The sequence below is a fragment of the Cricetulus griseus genome, chromosome 6 (genome assembly GCF_003668045.3).
Source record: "Cricetulus griseus strain 17A/GY chromosome 6, alternate assembly CriGri-PICRH-1.0, whole genome shotgun sequence".
Taxonomy (NCBI): domain Eukaryota; kingdom Metazoa; phylum Chordata; class Mammalia; order Rodentia; family Cricetidae; genus Cricetulus; species Cricetulus griseus.
The window spans coordinates 30,568,700-30,581,420 of record NC_048599.1 but is presented as its reverse complement, the minus strand read 5'-3'; the positions used below and the strand labels follow the sequence as shown (position 1 = coordinate 30,581,420).

The 12,721-nt window shown below is 46.0% G+C and overlaps 1 protein-coding gene across 1 annotated transcript; it reads right to left on the bottom strand.

Annotated features, from left to right (window-relative positions):
* Nucleotides 1-7,443: 7,443 nt before the first annotated feature.
* Cd93 (CD93 molecule) lies at nucleotides 7,444-9,630 on the bottom strand. Its single transcript, XM_027421581.2, has 2 exons — nucleotides 7,721-9,630; nucleotides 7,444-7,468 (listed from the first exon to the last, which is right to left on the bottom strand). The coding sequence occupies exons 1-2, from the start codon at nucleotides 9,628-9,630 to the stop codon at nucleotides 7,444-7,446; spliced, it is 1,935 nt and encodes a 644-aa protein (XP_027277382.1).
* Between the last annotated feature and the right edge of the window lie 3,091 nt (nucleotides 9,631-12,721).

The window sequence follows — 12,721 nt, the reverse complement described above, 5'->3', positions numbered from 1 at the left end:
GGTACCCACAATCTTGAAAATGTGAGTAGGATGGCTTCTCCATTGCAAAACAAAGATTTCAAATTGAAGAAGAACACAAAATGAACCCACATGAAGTGAAAACTAGCTTTGTGATGAGACAAAGGGACATGAAAAAGAGAAAATTAAAATATAAAAATAAAATGAAATAAATAAATATTAAAGTCAGACAGCATGCCATTTGAATAAAATGGTTCCAAGACTTACAGTTTTCTTACTGGCAAAGGAAGCAGCCTTCCAGTAGCAATCACCTAAACAACACAGCTCTTTACAGAAATAAAACTGATAAAACGCAGGGAGATTCTGACAAACCCTGACTTGGAAGGGAGACTTTCCAGAGAGGCCTGGAGGCTGAGCAGCAGTGGGCAAAGCTGCAGTAGGGCTGGATGTAGGAATTACGTGCCCATGGAAAGCTTGAGTGGCAGGAGAGTTGATTGTTTTGGCAATAAAGGAAAATGCTTCTGGGCCAATCTTAGGGGAGGAGCAAGATCTTAGAGAGAGAAAAAAGTAAAGTCACCATTCATATTTTTTATTGCCATTTCACCATTTTCATTATTTTACTGTTGTATTTTAATTTAGAAGGATCTGCCTTAAATCAGGCAAAGCCCATTTTGGGTGTGTAATGACTGTCAGACCTCAGAGGACTCAGCTCACTCAGAGTCACAGGCTCAGCTTGAGGCTTCTTACACATACATGTGAACAGATATTTGGCCCAATACGGAAGAAAGAAGCAGTATTTTTTAGGAGGAGGGGATGTGAACAGCAGACAGAGGGTGGTAATCCCTAGGAGGGCCCACCAAAACAGCTTTGCTGTTCTTCAGATATGGTCAAGATACTCCAGGTGGCTCTAGGCAATAAAGACCTTCATCAGCTGAAGTGAGAGCGGAGGATAGGCCCAGTGATGTCACCACAGCAGGGTCAACCCCTGCCCCTTTGTGTTCTCTTTCTTCTTTTTTCTTCTTTCCTTCTCTTCTTTCCTCCTTCTCTCCTCCCTTCCTCCTATTTCCTCCTTCCACTAATTTTAACACTATGAACCAAGGAGAAATATAGGAGATCAGAACAATACCCAAGACAATGGGGATGTATTTCAATAAAACTCAACAAACAGAATTAATCAAGAGAAAGTGGCTGTGGCCAGCTCTAGCTTTGTGCTTCCTGAAGGCAGGAGAGTGCCGTCACTGGGCTAAGCAGACCTGTGAAAGCCTTCTGCCAAACTTACTTCTTTGAATACTCACCAGTCTAAAAAGTGTCAGTTCCTTCATTTTGTCTTTCTTTCTCTCTTTCCTACTCTTCCTTCCTTCCTTTCTTTTTATTTTCAAGAAAGACTCACAATATAGCTCAAGCAGACCATGAACTTATGTCTTCTGACTCCTCCTCTCAAGTGCTCAGACAGTCATACAACACCAGCCCTAGCTCTTTCTTCTCTTTTTCACTGTTGACCTGCCCATTATTTCCTATGAAAATGATCTCTGTGAGAACATCAAGACGTTGTGAAGAACAAGCCCACCGAGTCTCTTTTAAAGCCTTCCTTGTTGCACTAAAATGTAACTCAGAAGAAATCTAGGCTGAGACTGCTTTGGTTTGGGGGTTCATTTCGTCTGATACCACCTTCTCTTCTTACCAAATACATTTAAGAATAGACTGAGAACTTGGGATGGCCACTCAACTCACAACAAACACCACAGAATGTCCACAATATACTCATAACTCTTCAATCTCAACCTAGGGGTCTGATGACAATGAAGTTGTACAGTGGATGTAAGCAACTCTGTAAACCCAGGGCTTTGGTAAATGAATCACTTCTGACAGATTTACCTGACATCTGAGTACTTTACAGTCACCCAAAGATGCCACTATTAAAACATGATGTTTTTGTTTACGATCTTTCCCTAAACCAGGGAACATTGGTGTCCAGTTGATTAAGCATGAAACAGGTATTAAACTTGTGTGTTTGTGGGTATTTGTATGCTGTGTCTATGTCTATAGGTGTGTGTTACTGAAATATAACAGGGTATGAAATAAGAATGAGATTGGTATCTTATTGTGGGAGAGTACTTACACTGAAAACCCAGGTTAGTCTCAGCAACCTTTCGAGACCCTACCAGAACTCCGAAAAGAGGGTGAGAGCCTCCTTCCCAGTTCTTTTATCCCATCCCTTCTGCATGCCTGTGACCACGCCCAAATGGGCGTGGTCAGCGCTATAGATATGTGGAATTACTCCCTCCAGGTGTGCTGGTTTATTAAAGTGTGTTGTGTTGTGAGCATGTATCTGAATTTGTAAGTGTGTGTGTGTGTGTGTGTGTGTGTGTGTGTGTGTGTGTGTGTGTGAGTGTGTGTGTGGCAGAGAGACAGAGAGAGAGAGAGAGAGAGAGAGAGAGAGAGAGCATGTTGTGAGTCTCAGAATAAGGTTAGATTTCCCAATGTATTTTGTTAGTGCCTAAACTTCTAGAGAATCAGGTTTATTTAATTTTAATGGGTATTTATTAGAAGTGTCCTATGTCATTAGCATTATAGAATGGAGCCCTTTATCTCACTTAAGGTCTCTTTTTACCAAGCATATCATCTGAAAATCACCAGTTATCATCTGCTTCCAACAACCCAGAATTTCAGTGAAATCTTTGCAGCCAAATAGGCAATATGATCCTGTCCAATTAGTTAAATAAACTGACGAAGCTTAGCTGACAAAGCGGTGATAATGCTCCGAGATAATTGTAGGGGGTGCTTTCAGATCACACTGGTTGGCTGCATTTAACCCCTCACCAGGCATCACTCAGGCAATTAACAAGATACTGGGAATTAATGGTGGCCATGGTGACCAGGATGAGAATGCTAAATCTAGAAGGAGAAGTAAGGCTTGCTTTCAGCTGCTATGGACACTGTCCCCTTGCAGTACAGTCTCCTTGTCCACCAAGGGCACTTCCTGAGAGGCAGCACCCACAGAGACCCATGGCAGCGTTCTTTCAGTGAGAGACATGCCATCAGGTAACTCTTTGTAAAGGGTAACAAATTTAATAATCACAAAGGAAGTTCTGCCACATTCTTTAAATTGTGACAAATGACATGAAACAAGTTCAAAACAAATATTTCTTCAGAGTTTATTAGGACAGGCGCATAACAGAAAGCTCAAAGATTGACAAAGCTACTAATTCTTGAAGGGGACCCTGAGCCTCCCTTCAGAAAGTTATGTTGTAGCTTTAAGAAGGGGTGTACCCTGTGAGCCTTCCCTCCCCATAGCCTGGGAAACACTCATCAATGCACTGAAGTCCCTTCTATCTGAACATCCCATAGTTTCAGGATCCATGACATTGATTTGATACATTTTAAAATATTTACATTCTCTCTGAGGGATCAAGGTGTGATTACTAACATTTACAATAGCCCACCGACAACAGAGAACAAGACTGGCCACCACAAAACTCAAGCTTAAACCCATCTGTCAATGAATTTCGACTCTGGAAGAACAGGTTAAAACTGCAGAGAGGAGCCATTTGCCACATTTCAGGTAAGGTGGCAAGGATGGAAAGTCCAGAGTTCCCAACTGAAACAGAAGGGTTCTGTCAAGAACAGGTCACACGATGCTGTTTTCAACCAGCCCTTGAGTGAGGGGTCATCGGGGTGTCTGGTTGTTGAATCCATGGAGGACTGACGAGTGTCTGCCCCCGTTTTGGTTGACAGGTTTCACAAACCACACAGTCAAGACCTGGGTTTGGGAGCCAGGGAAGGGACAGATGTTTTGAGGGAGCCTATCTCAGATTCCCATGCTAAATCTATTGTTGAAGGACATGGAAATATGCAGGGGCATTAAGCCATTTTGCAGGTGCTAGAAAGCAATGCTTTCCTGTTTTCCTGATTCAGACAATGGGGAAGCTAAGAAGAAAAATAATAGGAAAAGGCTTTCCTATATTTGCTTTAAAAATTTATGTTATTTTGAATTGAGTAACCTTTTTTCCTTTTTTGGTCAAATCTCATCTCTGTTCCTTTCATTTTTCCAGAAATATTTATGGGAAAAGAGGACTGGAACAAAAAGACCTAATGATCCTATCCCCCTGTTGAAAGTTCTCACTGGTTGGTGAGAACAGTTCACAAAAGGGCTCCTGATTAGGAACTCAAAGAGGCTGAAAACTCCATGAGGAGAAAAAGAACTCATTTCCTAAGCAGTGTGTCCTGCACAGTGAACACAACCACACATTCAGAAACGTTTGACTTTCATCCCACCTTCTCCACTGCTCTGGGGAAAGTGTCAGGATAGACCTTCCCAGAGCTAGTTTGTCCCTGGGTAAGAGGCCCTCAGAAAGCAATACATGCCCCATGCTTCTTTTCTTTCTGGCCTTTTTGCCAGGTGGGATTCACCCAGTTACTGTCCCTGAGAAAATGCCATGAGTATGCACAGTACTATGAAGTGGTTATGGTGATGGTGATAATAGTTAAAACGATGAGTAGGTCACCAAGGCCTGAAGATGGATACATCTGGGTTTGCATCAAAGCCATGCTACCTAGATACCAGGGAAAATTAGGGCATTCGTGAGTCCCTCTCGAGGCATTTCTTTTTAAGTAGTTCATTTTCTGAACTCTTCAAATCACTGTGTGTGTGTATTGGGGGGGGTGTTATTGCATCACCTGTCTTCAACAATGAACAAAAAATAATGAAGGGGCTAGTGTTATAGCTCCTGGAAAGCACGTGTCTAGCATACTTACGGTGCTGGCTCCCATCACCAGCACCACATAAAAGACAAAAAGGAATGATGGTCACTTGAAACTAAGGGATGAGCGTGATAGAGCTGAAGGCTTGAAGGTACCCCCCCCCCGCCCCGATTCTCTGGAATTCTTTGGAAAATAAAGAGTAGGAAGAGATGGGTGGGTTCTAAATACAGTTTTTCCAGGTATGAACTTAGGAAAATTCTGTGGCCAAGAAGAACTTTCTCTCATCCTCCCAGGCAGGGATTGTTCTGTCTCTGCTCACTGATTTCTTGGGTGGTGGGGGCATAGCCTAGCAACCTTGGCCCCCTCTGGCCAACAGAAGTTCACTTATTAGATTCTCGAACCCCAAATTTTCCAGTCTCAAACATTAGGACAGCAAGACTGGATGGGAGAGTAAAGGCCTCTTAGATTCTCGAACCCCAAATGTTCCAGTCTCAAACATTAGGACAGCAAGACTGGATGGGAGAGTAAAGCACCTGTTTAGGCACAGTGAGTGGCTTCAGTGGCCTCGATGCATGAGGTATGCTTCTGCACAGGCATTGGCAGTTGAAGATGAAAGAGCCCCCGTCTCCATGGAGCACACTTTGAGGAAATATGTCCATCAATCCCTTCCCTGCTGTGGGTCTCACAGAGAGGATCCAGCGCCCCTGAGGGTGTTGGGGATGGGGTTCCAAGTCTACACCCTGAGTGGTCTTGATCAGCTTAAGTCCGACAGAGCAGCCCAAGCATATTCCAAGCAAGACTATAGGGAACCTAGACTCAGTTTGTCTTCCTCCTCCCCTCAAGCCATAAGAGTGAGTGAGCAGTGTGGGTCTGAAGGTAAAAGCACTGCATTTGGGTTCATGTCAGTACATACAGACACTGCCAGCTATCTAAAATCATCTGAATACTGGATGCTGGTCTCTGTAATGGACTGGCTGCCAATCTCAACTATTGCCAGGGCTCCTGTGGTCCAATGAATTTTCTTGCCAATTAAACACAGCTTTGATCTCTCTTAGGTTCCAAATATCCAAGTTCCAATTGAAAGACAGATGGTGAACTGACTTTTAAATGCACAAATTTCAGGCACCCTCCTGAGCTCCATATTTCTCCACCATCCTCCAACTTGTTTTTTTTTGGGGGGGGGTGTTTTGTTTTTATTTTTTAAAGATATTTCCTTAATTCCTCAGGCCTTGAATCTGGTCATTATTCATCTTCACTCCTCAAATGTCAGCTTGAGGGATGGGTGCATTTGAAGGCAGAAATGAAAGGGCACCCTGGTCTGAGAACAAAGACTTTGGATCCCATGATGGAGACACTCTCCATGTCTCTGCTTCCCAAATGCACAGGCAGTAAAAACCTTCCATGAGACCCGAGGCTGCCTAGAGATACTGAAGTGACTCACCAGGGCTGCCTTCCAGGACCCAGACAGACCTGCGTAGCTGGAACACCATCACCAGCAGCAAGCTTAAGGGATCCTTTTGCAAATGTACACTTTGAAATAAACACGTCAGTCATACAATGACTCTAAGCAGTTTTAACGGTTGCAAAATAGCCTAGCCGTTCTCTCTTCCCCTTTCCCTTTCCTCTTTATCTCCTTTCTTAAGCAAACAGAGAGAACCTTCTGAGTGACTAGTCCTTGATTTGATGTATGCCACACCCACAAGACAGGTCTGAAGTGCTCCTGATGATGTGCTCTTAACTGGGAACTGTGCTTAAGCAACATTCATGTGACAGTATTCAAAGCAAAGCCTGTCACCTGGTTCACACATCTTTTCCTTTCAGTCAGAATAGAATGGAAGCCTCCTATCCCAACTACCCAGTTAGTGATGGTGTTAAGGGGAGACAGGATGCCCTGCAGTAGAGTCTGGGCCTTTGCTGCCTCAAAGACAAATTGTTCTTGGGGCTTTGTTACTGTTTCTTAGTAGCCAAGTGTGCATTAACTTCAGTCCATTCAGATAATTTAGTTCAAATAGCTGTTATCTCAATCCCTGATGCTTCCCTCTGGATTATGCTTTTACCAAGACCTCTCAGTCACTTGAAGGAACTTTCTAGTTCCCAGCTTTACTTACCCCATAGGCTCAAGATTGTCAGAAGGTTAAGAATGAGGGGTTAGGATGTCTAAACATCCTGCCTGCTTGCTCCCTAAGCAGTTGGTTGAACTTCCTCTCATTCTGACAGTTTCAACAATAGTGAGGGGGATTGAGGGGAAATGCCAGAAGGCAAATATACACAAAGGCAACCATCCTGAAAAGGTCCCCATAGGAAGGGTAGGACCTTCTTCTCACAGAGTTAAATAATTAAGTGGTTTTGTTCTCCAGCCTAAGAAGGAAAGGTATCGTTTCCATCCTAATTAGCACCAGTAGCTCCTTTTCTTCTCTGATGAGTGAAGAGATAAGAAAAGTCTTTGAAGCCTTCCCACCCCACTTCCCCCCACCCTGCCCCCATGACTCCTCATGCCCTGATCAGGAACCAGAGGAACACATTAAAATCAGTCAATTATCGATTTGAAAAGAGTGTGTGAGGCCTGTCAATATCCACAAAACTCCCAGCAACGACAAGCCAACACACAGCTTTCACCCCCCAGGCATATCAAATGCAACTGGAAAATACCTGCCCATCCCAAGTCACCAGGCTCTTAAGGGGAAAGTGCATATTGTTTGCTGAGAGTCCAGTCCAGTCTTTGACTGGGAGTTGAAAGTTCTGAAAGTAGTGGCAGCTGCCTGTGTTTCTATGGCCACATTGTCTTCAGCAGTCCGTCCCAGGTGTTGGGCTGTGGAAAACAAAAGATTACAGTGTTGGAAGCTGTGGAATTCTGCAACATCCACTTCTCTGGGTCCCTTGCCTCCACTCCACATGCACTCACAGGACAGATAGGCGCCCCTTGGACTTCACTGCTGAGGCTGGGTTTAACATCAAATAGCCAGCTAAATTCTTCCTGTCTCTGTCTCCCAGTACTGTAATCTGTGCCTCCCACCCCACATCTGCCCACCCAATCTACCCAAGTAACCTACAGCTGTTTTACCTGTACTGGTTCTCCAGGGCTCGGCTCTCTGCTCGCTCTGGAACCCAGGAATAGCTGTCAGCAGCATTCTGGGGCTTCTTCTCTTTTATCTCCTCCTTCTTTGCTCTCCGTTTACGATAAATGAGAAGCCCCAAGGCCAGAGCCAGCAAAAGTGAGATGGCCACCACGGTGCCCAGGATGTAGAACAGAAGCAGCTTCTGCCCATCGGTGTCGCTGTCACTGTGTGCTGCAACAGAATCTTCATGTGTGGGCTTGCTGTAGCCAGTGGTCATGGGGAGGTGTGTATCCAACTCCATCCAGACATCGGATGCCTCACTAGGGACTGGTATTTCTGGTGGAACAGAGGCAGAGGGGGTATCCGATCCGAGGGAGGGCCGCCCTGTGGGATATCCTCCCTTGGAGACATTCTCAGAGCCTCTGGAAGAACTGGGCATATCAGTAGGAGGCACAGTATTCCCCTTTCTGTCACCTTTGCCTTCCTTTTGGGGAGAGCTGGTTGATGGTTCTAAAGACACGGAGCCCTTGATACAAGAGACCCCATTGGGAGCCAGCTCCCAGCCTGACTGGCAGCCACAGGTGAAGGAACCCTCTGAGTTGACGCACCGGGTGTCACATGGACTGCCCCTGGAATCCGAACACTCATCTATATCCTCACATTGGGTACTGTCTTCCCCAGACAAGGCATAGCCATCTTTACAGTCGCAGTAGAAAGAACCATCAGTGTTGATGCAGCGATGGGCACAGGGTGAGTGGGCACATTCATCCACATCCTCACAGGATGTGGCCTCTTTGGGGCCACTGGATTGGTAGCCCACCCAGCATTCACACCGGAAGCTTCCAGGAGTGTTGATACATTCCTGGGCACAGGGGGATTCCTGGCACTCATCTATATCCACACAGTGCACTTGGCTAGAGTCCAGCTGGTAGCCTTTGGGACACTGGCACGTGTAGTTTTCACTGAGGGGTACAGGATGACATGTGCCCCCTCCCGTGCATGGGTTGGAGCTACAGGGGTTCCGAGAAGCACAAGTTACTAGGTCATCCAGCAGCCGGAATCCAGGCCGGCAGCCACAGCGGAAGGAGCCATCCCCACCTTCGAAGCAGTCCTGCTGGCAGCCCCCATTGTTGAAACTGCAGCCCAACTTGGGACTGATGCAGAGGGGGCCTGAACTGCCCCAATGGAATACACCTGCAGTCTTTTCCTTGCACAGGAAATAGTAGGTCTTACTCTCAGCCTCATCCCCACAGACTACATTGGCTGCAGAGGCAAAAGGCACAGCCTCCAGGGAGGAGGTGGTGGCCTGGAAAGGGGTGGTATAGGTCACTTGCCCTGGACCACCCAGGGCGAGGGGACTGCACATGCCTTTGAAGTTGAATTTGCACAGGAAACCTTCAATGCTGTTGCCATCAGGGGTCCCACAGCTGGTCTCATACCACCTGGGGAGTTGGCTGGGGTGAGGTGGCAAGGGCAGGTCCAGTATCAGGGACACACAGCGGTTAGAGGTACAGGACCTCTTGCCCTCTTTGTACCAGTTTGAATAAGCTGTGTCCTCTCCACCACCCACCCAGCTGAAGCCCTTCAATGGCAAATCATAGTACGTACACTTGCCCTTCTCTCGCTGGAGCCCGATCCAGAATTTGCGCATCTTGGCTTCCAACGGTTCCTTGGTCTTCAAGAGCTGAGCCAGAGCCTGCTGGACATACCGGGCCTCCTCCTCGCTCTTTACAGTGGCTAGATTGCCTCCATTCTCATGGCAGCTACTCTGGGCTTCAGTGAAGCTCACCTTGCCCCAGTGGGCAGTATAGCAGGCAGTCCCCTGGCACACGACAGCCTCTGAATCAGCAGCAGCCCCTGCCCAGGACTGGCCCAGGAGCAGAAGCAGCAGTAGCAAACCTGTTGAGGTGGTCATTTTGCTGTGTCTTCTGGGAGAGGCTAGACTCCTTCACAACGACAGAAGCTACCACTGGATCTTGGAGCCTGGCACCCGGCTGTGCTGGGAGGGGAGCTGAGGGCTGTGCCTCTGCTGCCAAGCCACCACAGCTCTGGTGCAGAGAAGGTTACAGACTCCAGGCTTTTCACGTCCCCCTGACCCAGGGTGCATCCTGTGCTCTAGTACTTCTTATTTCTCACCGGATGCTGGGGCTTCCTGCCGTGAATAGCGTTCTGACTCCTGTTGCCTTCATCACGGTTTTGTTGTTCACAGGACAGTGTTGCTAGTCTCTGGCTCAGAGCTGTGGAAACGCGGTGGCGAGTACAGAGGAGCCGGGAGATATGGCTGCTTTATTTTGGGTCCACTCACTTTTCCCATAGCATGAAGAGCCCCAGTGGCATGCAATCTAGTGAGCAGAGGCTTTGGGGGCCAGGGACTAAAAAGGATCATCCAAGTAACCCATAATAAAATTCCATTTCAGATTGCAAACCACCAAAAGAGAAAGAAAAATATGTGAGACTTGAGACACAAGGCCATGGATAGATAGAGTTTTCAGCCTTTTTTAGAAGCAAACTGGATCTGCCCGTTTCCTATCTTGTGCCCCCTCCTGTTTTTGGAGTCTTTTCTTTTTTTCTTTTATTCTTCCAATCATGAACTTTAAATAGATAGGCAGTTTTTAAATAGGATTTGGGCCGTGGGAATTTCTGAATTTTCAACAATGCCAAGCTCCCTAAGAACATTAAACCAAATTTAGTGAAAATAGGCCATTTCCAGGGTTTCCTAGAACATTGAGAAGTGTCAGGGTTACAAGAAAGATCAGACTGACAGGAAAATGAAGCCGACCTCCCTTGTCGAAGGGGTTACATGTCTCCGACCCCGAGGCTTAGGAGGAGTTCAAAGGCAGAGCCAGGACAGGCCATACACCTCACAAACTTCTAGTCCAACGCTCCTGAATCAAGATTCTTTATCCAAGCCAGTCATGAGATGGTGGAAACTATGTCTAATTGTTCCCCCACCCCCACCCCCCCCCATCCTCACCCCCACCCCACCACCATGCTCCACCCTGCCCCAGCTCACTGGAGACAAAGCTTTGGGGGGATTAAGACATCAAATGAAGCACTGTCAGAAGAAGCCCACACAGGTGATCTAATCAGCCCACCTCCTAAGACATGGTAAACGCAAATCAGAGTCCTCCCAGAGCAGGCAGAACACTGGGCAGTTCTTGAGCTCCCCTCTATCACCAGCGACTGGTTATACTGTTGTCCAAACTTGATCTTGAGGTTTCTTTGTGAATTCCAGACTTGGACTACCAGACCATGTGCCCCTTCCACAGGCAAGGATGAACAGGCAAATGCCCTGATGGTTGTTCTTTGACCTTAGATGCAGTTTCGTTCCTTCCACTGGGACTGGGACTGGAGTGTGGTAGTGACATACTAAGGAAGCAACCCAACCGAACACATAAAATAATATGTGTGCTACCACAGATCCCCAAACCAGTGGGAAGTGGGGAGCTAAGGAGACACTAAAGGGAAGAGGCAAGAGTAGAGATAGGAGAAATGGGGAAGGAGAAGGAGAGAGAGGGAGTGTCAAAGCCTTCAGTGAGGTTTAGGATGGTGTCTAGGCAGGTTTTGTTTTTTGTGTTTGTTTTTGTTTGTTTGTTTTTTAGGATAGTGCCATTGGAGGTTCAGAACAAATAGGCATTTGTTCAGAACAAATTCAGCACCCTACAGGAGTTTCCCAGCATGTCCATTGTCACTGCTTAAAGACACAGGCTGATTTATTACATAGGGAGGTGCTTAGTCTCAACTGCAACTTGCTATGTTTTATTGATACTCATAGAAAACCCAAGGCCTCACTCATACCTTTTTCTCAGGTGTCCATAGAATTCCATCTACCATATCAACCTAGTCACCTAATTTAACCAAATCCTCTACCTACCTAACACCTATCCATCAGTCTATCTATTTACCCATCTATCAGTCTAACAACTTTTCATATTGTATACTAGGCTAAACACTGAATTCCAATCAGTCTAACAACTTTTCATATTGTATACTAGGCTAAACACTGAATTCCAATCAGTCTAACAACTTTTCATATTGTATACTAGGCTAAACACTGAATTCCAAGAGGCATTCTTGCGCCTTCACGATTTCAACTATAGACCAATTTGAACAATTCAGTGTTAAGCCACTTCATTGAAGACATAAGGCAAAGTACTGAGTGACAGAAAAGACCATTCTCAGGGGCATAACCTGGTAGTAGGAGGTAGGCATTATGGAAGGGGACACAATATAGATAGACTCTAAGACAAAATATTTTCAACCTCCCTAATGCTGTGATCCCTTAATACAGTTCCTTATGTTGTGGTGAGGAACCCAACCACAAAATTATTTTCATTGCCACTTCTTAACTGTAATTTTGCTACTGTAATGAACCATTATGTAAATATCTGATTGCAGGATAGCTGTGATATGCAACCCCTGTGAAAGGGTCATTTGATCCCCAAAGGGGTCATGACCCACAGGTTGAGAACCACTGCTCTAAGGGTTATACAGCTAAGAATGCTGTCCATGTGGGAAGGGACGTAACACCAAGGCCTTGTGGACAAGAAAATGAATGTAGGACAGTGAGCCTAGAGCCTGGGGTGTGGGAGGCAGGATGAAGAGAAAGCCCTGTGAGGCCAAATGGTTTGGGATTTTCTTTGGAATCCTTTGGAGAAAACCAAGAAGACAATACAAAACAATTTTGTAGACAGTGAGCAGTGGTATTGGGGACCAATCAGCAAGCAAACTTAAGTTTCCCGGACAACAAAGGGATATAGGGACTGTGCTGGTCATGGCTTGGGGTCAATGGATTTGAGAAGTGTTGAAAATATAGAGCCAGTTGTTGTTGGTGTTGTGGAGTGTGGGCTGCTTCTATGGCTCTTATTGACAGCCAATAAGAAGGCCGTGCACATTGGAAATGAGGATATGAGGTCTGAGATAGAGAATAATGGAGAGGCATACTTCTTTACTATCAGCATCTCCCAGGTTCTCTTTCTTATTGAGGACCTACTTAGGACTCCCAA